The 7,089-nt window shown below is 33.1% G+C and overlaps 1 protein-coding gene across 1 annotated transcript; it reads left to right on the top strand.

The window, feature by feature from the left end:
• The first annotated feature begins 2,946 nt into the window (after window positions 1–2,946).
• On the top strand, window positions 2,947–5,387 carry LOC133677302 (transcription factor DIVARICATA-like). Its single transcript, XM_062099248.1, has 2 exons — window positions 2,947–4,233; window positions 4,585–5,387. The coding sequence occupies exons 1-2, from the start codon at window positions 3,812–3,814 to the stop codon at window positions 5,081–5,083; spliced, it is 921 nt and encodes a 306-aa protein (XP_061955232.1). The 5' UTR covers window positions 2,947–3,811; the 3' UTR covers window positions 5,084–5,387.
• The last annotated feature ends 1,702 nt before the right edge of the window (window positions 5,388–7,089 follow it).

Here is a 7,089-nt window from a genome sequence, read left to right as displayed (position 1 = left end):
GTTATCTCAGTCTCATGACCCATGTCATTGGTTTGAAGAGTTAACCCAATTGACTCGAGTATTTTTTTTATTTTTTTTTTAAGTTTCATCATTCAACATCTTCAACATTTGATTTATTATGAATTAGGCTTTATCATTTATTTTAGTTTGTTTTCTATGAAGTTATTCTAGTTTCACGACTCGAATCGTAGGTTTTGCGAGTTAACCTGGTAGACTTAGATTGTTCTGTTGTATCTGTTTTTTAGATTGGTTTATTTTTCTAATTTATCATTTAACAATGGGTTTATTAGAAATAAAACTTCATAATTTATTTTGATTTGTTTTATTTGGGGTTTTCATGGTCTTACGACTTAGGTTGTGGATTTGAAAGGTGAACCGAAGTTGACCTGGAACAATCCAATATATTGTCTCAATATTTTTTTTAAAAAATGATGTCGTCTTGAATTTCATATAGTCAAACTATATTTTTACTAGGCGTCCAAATTATCTTTGGGCTCATTGAGTCCATTTGGTCAACTTCCACACGGTTTAAATTTTTTCTACTAGAAAAATGTTAGTTATGCTTGGATATTTCTTTTTATATTAAAAAAATTGATCCGACCCACAATATAGCGCAGGCCAATTATCTAATAGTTACGAAATATGAATATTTAAATTTTAAAATTATGTTTAGATACTTGACATTATGTTTGAAATTTGAATTGTATAATTTCAAGTTAATTTATATTCGGATTTAAATTGGAATTATATATGTTGAATTAATATATGTATGTGTGTTCATGTGTGTGTGTGAACAATACAACTCCAAAACAATACACCAAAATGTATCGTTCTAAATAAAAAAACAGAATGCCAACCATAATGAAATTGATAAACTTGGTTTATATAATTGATAACACTTTATATACTAAGTCAGAAACACGTGACTCAGTCAATATAAAGATCTTGAAATATTACAGGTTTGCCATTGTAATTTATTTAATGTCCAATATCCTCTTATAAGTGAAATATCTCAAGTTTGTCATCATTCTTCTCATTTGTTTCCTCTCCCTTTCTATATGAATGCAAAATCATGTTCTTTCTCTCTCTTCTATGCATAAATGATATTTATGAATAAAATTAGGGTTAATCAAAGTTGTAAGATAAAGAAACTATTCGATTGTTTCAACCATTCCAAAATATTCCTTCCACCATTAATTCTCTACCTCTCAAAGACCTGTGATCTAAATGAGCACAACATTAGCAATAATTGGCCAAACCGAATCATAATGTCTCAAGAAACCATCATTCACATTAATAACACAACCCCAACAACACACTTACATAGACTAGTCACCATAACACAAGACACACCATGTCAAACCTAACCTCATCTTCATCTCTAATCAACCATCAAACCTTAAATCCACAACACCTTAAAAGACACCATCACCAGTCGTATAATCTAACATTACAACATTTAACAATTTTATCGACGGAATTTTTCCGTCAACTTAAGATTACCATTCTGTCGGTAAAAATTTTATCGACTAATTCACCAACGGAATGCGTCCGTCGGTATAATATTTGTCAGTAATTCCATCATTTATCGTTAATTCTATCAGTAAAAAAAATAAAACCGATGGTTTTACAGATAGAAAATGCTCTGGGCTTTACGAGTCGTGACCCATCAAAAGAAAACTTCATATTTTTACGATTACAAAACAACGATATATCCATTCTAGCCTTGATATTGTCCTTTGTCTTCTCCTTCACGTCTATGACCATGTTGAAAAGATTCTCAAATACATTCTTTTCTATGTGCAGGAAGTCAAGGTTATAGCGGAGAAGATTGGTCTTCCAATATGAAAGCTCCCAGAAAATACTTTACTTTACCTAGTTGTGGGTCAAACCAAAATCAGAAAACTTCTGCTTACCGGACTGGAAACCAAATACAATGTCACCGTACTCTGACACCACATCATGCAATTCTTCACCAGAAAGACGTAGGGGTGCAACATCATTTTCAACTTTGCCAAAAAAATCTTTTATGTTCTTTCTGTACTTCTGATCTGTTGGCAATAAACGTCGATGGCTGTTAAAAAAAGATATTTTACCCCCATTTGTTCGCGTGAATTGTTTTCGATTAAGAGCTCATTTGGAGCAGTGGTACAACCAGAGTTTTATTAAATTAATATTTTGGTGTTTTTGAATTATTTTAATGTGATGATGTCAAAAATAAATTTTTAAAAATTAAAAAATATATATTATTTTGATGCATTTCCATGTAAAAAGCATTTTAAAAAATTACTGAAACCATTATCCCAAACACCCCTGTTAAAACTACTATATTCATAATCTTATTTTTACAAACAGGGTTGAATCTAGTTTACATTTATCACTTTTATATAATAATATATTTATCATTATATCCTATGGTGTTGACTTATGAATCAACCCGAGAATTAAAAAATACAAATCCATAAAGAAACCATAAAAGCTATAAATACAGTCTAAAATTCAATTCTACACATAAAATCCAATTTTGGTAAAATGGTACAGAGATTTAAATTATATTCTGATAAAATTGGAATCCATAACATGTTGGAGCCTTGGTTGTTAATGGCTCAATTGCCCCTTATATACATATAAGGAATCAAATTATTAATGAATGAACTAAACTTGTTATGGTAATGAATTATACAAGCACTGTCCTTTTATTCATAAACATTTAATTTAGGTAGTGTTTAGATTTAAGTGATTATTAGAATGTTTTTTATTTATATAAAAATTTAATTTAAAAAAAAAAAATTAAAGATTTTTTTTTTTAATTTCAGCTAGACGTCAACATCGAGAAAGCGAATACACTTTAGTGTACCGAAATTACTAGAAAACCCATACTCCCCTTATTCCACCACCTAGCCAATCACAGCTTGTCCTTGTCAATTCCCAACTTGGTCGGGCCCCTCTTCCTCTTCTAACAAATTTTATCAAGGGAGGAAACTTTGCGCAGCTGCAACGCCTACAAACACCAAACCCATCAATCACAACGCAACACCTTTGACCACTTCACACTCTCTTCTCTTTGCTCATTTCTGTTTCCACGGATCCTCTTTTTGCAAGTAGCAGTAGCAAGAAAGAGTTGGCATGCTTGTGTTCTCTCAGGCACCACCATTTTCTTTTTTCAAGCCTTTTAGCTTATAGTGAAAAAAAGAGAATAAAGCTAGCAAAGCACCAGTTTTTTATCCTTTCTTGCCATTTGCTCCACTAATTCTAGAGGGCATCTTTCTTTTCTCTGTTTTTTCCTCAATTGGGTCTTTTTGGTTTTTGCTATTGCTCACTTTTAGTATCTTTTAAACCGAAGTCTTAATCCCATTTTTTTTGGGTTTGAAGTTTGAACTTCGAAGTTTCAAGATTTATGGTTAAGAGTATTGTTTTCGTTTTTGAAATTTGAAAAGGTTTTTTTCTTTTTCTTTCTTGAAATTGTTGTGGTTTAGTACTTGGGTTTATTAATGGAATAAATATTAGGATCTGGATATTGTTATTGCTTCAAGAATTTTCCTTGGGTTTTGGAAAGTTGCAAACTTTTCAAGATTCCTCAATTTGGAAAAAAAAAAAAGAAGGTTTCTCAAGATTCTAATCTAATGGCTATTTGATCATAAAATTCTCCACTTCTCTGCATTTCCCATTTGGTCATTCTCTCTCTCTTTGAATTCAAAGAGAGAGAGGAAAACCGAGTAATAGAGTGTGCCTCTTTTATGTTTTTATAAATCATCTCTTCTTTGGCTTGCTAGTTATTTGCTTTGATTGTACACTGTGACTGCTTACAACTATGAATCGGGGTGGAATCCTGTCTCCGGCCTCGTATTTACAGAATTCAAACTGGTTTTTTCACGAAAGCAGGGGAACAAAATGGACCCCTGAAGAGAACAAGCAGTTTGAGAATGCTTTGGCTTTGTATGACAAGGATACGCCTGATCGGTGGCTGAAGGTGGCAGCCATGATTCCAGGCAAGACTGTAGGTGATGTCATCAAACAGTACAGGGAATTGGAGGAAGATGTTAGTGATATAGAGGCAGGGCTCATCCCAATTCCTGGATATAGTAGTGATTGTTTCACATTAGAGTGGGTGAGTAATCATGGGTATGAAGGGATGAAGCAATTTTATAGTCCTGGAGGTAAGAGGGGCACAGCGACGCGGCCTTCTGAGCAGGAAAGGAAGAAAGGTGTGCCGTGGACTGAGGAGGAGCACAGGTAAATTACATTTCTTAGATTGTAATGCTATTGTCTCTTCCTTTTAATTTTGCGACAGTGATAGTTAATAAAACTTGTTCTTTTTCTGTGTTGTTTTTTTCTGGAATTGAGTTGCCATTTGCCATCTTGCTGAGGTAATTGAGAGGAGATTAATGACTAACTTTGAATTTTAGCTTATGATAGACCTAAGCGTATTGTTCTCTATAAATCTTTATAGCGGAATTCAACAATTTGAAAATGTCAATCTTCTATACTTTAAGCCTTGCTTTCCTAAAGATGTTTCTTTCATCCACCTATGTACTTTTCATGTGTTTTGTGTCTTATGTTGAAGATACTTGACATGAACTGCAGGCAGTTTCTTTTAGGTCTTCAAAAGTATGGTAAGGGGGATTGGAGAAATATCTCCCGCAATTATGTGACTACTAGGACGCCAACTCAGGTGGCTAGCCATGCACAAAAGTATTTTATTAGGCAAAGTACTGGAGGGAAGGACAAGAGGAGATCTAGTATCCATGATATAACTACTGTCAATCTTCCAGATGCCAGATCTCCATCACCAGAAAACAGAAAGCCATCATCTCCAGATCATTCAACCACAACCAAGCAATCTCAGGCACCACCAATAACGACTGGCATGGTTAAAGAGCTATTTGACTGGAAACCCCAAAATGAAGGAACAGCCACAGTTTTCAATCCAGCAAATGGCAATTTGTTGATGGCACCTTTCTGTGGGATATCCTCATATGGATCCAAGCTGCAGGAGCAAAATCTGCTTGGAGGAACACTTCCAGGATATCAGTTCGGTCCTTACAATTTGATTTTTCAGATGCAATCAATGCAACATCACTAAGGGCATAGATGAAGTGGGGCATTTAGGGCTCTGAAGGCATTGATATGCTATATGTTATACAGTATGTTGGGTAGCTTTGTCTTTTCTCAATCATGGTTTATTGTGAATATGTCAATGAGGGCTCAAGTTAGTCCGTATTTAATAGACTCTTACAGAACAATCACTTAGCTTACGCTGTGATTTTGCGTTCAAATCTAATCATCGAACCAAAAGGAAGCTCGTTTATGTGAAGCTTGCCTTTTTATTACCTGTGAATATCCTGGTTGTGTTTGGAATTCAATTATAGTCGCAAGGTTTGGAACTTGATGATGGTCGCAAGGGACTTTCTATTTGAACTTCTTTGTGTTTTGAATAATGAAATTTGCATAAGAATCATTCTGAATTGTCCTTGAGCATGAAAGGGTTATGACTAGATGGGGTATTCTTCAATTATTGAGTTGCTGGCTTGGCATGCATGATGCAGCATCCTAGTTCACATGGTGGATGAAGTACAATCTGAAGTATGAAGAATTGGATTGAAAAAGTCTTGTCTGCTCGAGAAAAACAAAACAAAACTCAGAGAGAATGGTTTCTGATGTGTTCGAGGTATTCAGACTATGTCACCTGTGATATTGTTTTGTGCACTTGTAATATTCCTTCGATCAAAGTAAACAGCAAGTTTCTTGTACAAATCCTCTGTCCAAATTTGCTTTGATCACATACCAGATTTTTTATCCCTTTCAAACATCATTCCTTGATTTCCTTTTTCTTGATGCCTTTATGCGTATGGTTTATGCATTCGATTCGATTAGATGAATGAATTTGACAATGGAATCTTGACTGAAGCTTGAGAGTGAGGGCCACTGGTTCAAGAATCCAATGCTTTTCACTTTGTTCTGTTCATGAGGATGACAGTGTTCTTCTTTTCACTTTGGTTCAATAATGAGATAGCAAAGTTAAGTGGCAGAAGATCCTACAAGATGTTTTAGTGACTGACTGTGCCATTGAATTCCATTTTCTTTCTTTTGTTTTTTTGCAGAGATGTCTTTCAAAAGCTAATGTCAATCGTGCCGAAGACTAGTGCATTATTTTTGCATCTCCTTCAAGCAAGTAATCAATCACAGGGTGGTTCTCTGTTTCTTGAATGTGAAAATTTTGATTTGACTGCTCATTAAAAGAGAATCTAACTAAGCACTTAGGTGGGTTTAGAAATTTAATCCTTAATTTAATCATGGTAAGATTATATAAATCCCTTCCATGCTACAAAAAAAAATGCTCTTGAAGAAATACTCATCCGAAGAGGGATGCTATAATGGGTTTCATTTCGTATGATTTTTATAAATTAATTTAATTTGTTTCTTAGTTCTTTATTTAAATAAAGGCCATATCTATGAATGCTTAATTAGAAATGATTTTTTTACTTAATAATAATTTTTTTATAAATTTGAGTCAAATTTTGCTTTAATAAACAGTGAAAATCATAACTTTTGTCTAAAGAATTCTAACTTACATTATTTTTTTTCAAAAAATTTATTTTAGGTCATTTTTTACCAAGCATATTTATATATAACAAAAAACTTCTTTCAAAACAAATAATCTTTTCAAGCTGCTTCTCTTATTAGTTTTGTTTAAAAACATATTAAATTAATATTTATTTATATTCTTTAATAATGTTGATGTATTGGTATCAAAAATTCAAAAATAAATATAAAAAATATATTTTTAAAAGATATTTTCCATCAGGAATAAAATTTTCATTTCCCATTTGATAAAGACGGATTAGCCATGTTGAAACCTAGATTATCAGACCCTTGCATAAAATCTGACATAACCAATCCTCTCATGTTGCTGTACAAGCAAAGACAAATGAGTATTTGCCAAACGCATTTTTAAGCAACTTGGACAGCTTTGCTAACCATTCAGATGGCTTTCCACCATCTGCTTTCACTGAATTTGACGTAGCTATTGGTAATTGTATTTTTTAAAATTATTTTTTTATATTTTTAGATTATTTTAATATGTTGATA

This window comes from Populus nigra, chromosome 17 (genome assembly GCF_951802175.1).
Source record: "Populus nigra chromosome 17, ddPopNigr1.1, whole genome shotgun sequence".
Lineage (NCBI taxonomy): Eukaryota > Viridiplantae > Streptophyta > Magnoliopsida > Malpighiales > Salicaceae > Populus > Populus nigra.
The sequence above is the reverse complement of the archived record's forward strand: the minus strand, read 5'-3'. Positions and strand labels throughout refer to the sequence as shown.

What these genes read in the sequence shown, in the direction of transcription:
- LOC133677302 (XM_062099248.1), top strand. Translation starts at nt 3,812, where the DNA reads ATGAATCGGGGTGGAATCCTGTCTCCGGCCTCGTATTTACAGAATTCA. An exon ending in TGGACTGAGGAGGAGCACAG is followed by an intron (nt 4,234 to 4,584) that starts GTAAATTACATT and finishes CATGAACTGCAG; the next exon opens with GCAGTTTCTTTTAGGTCTTC.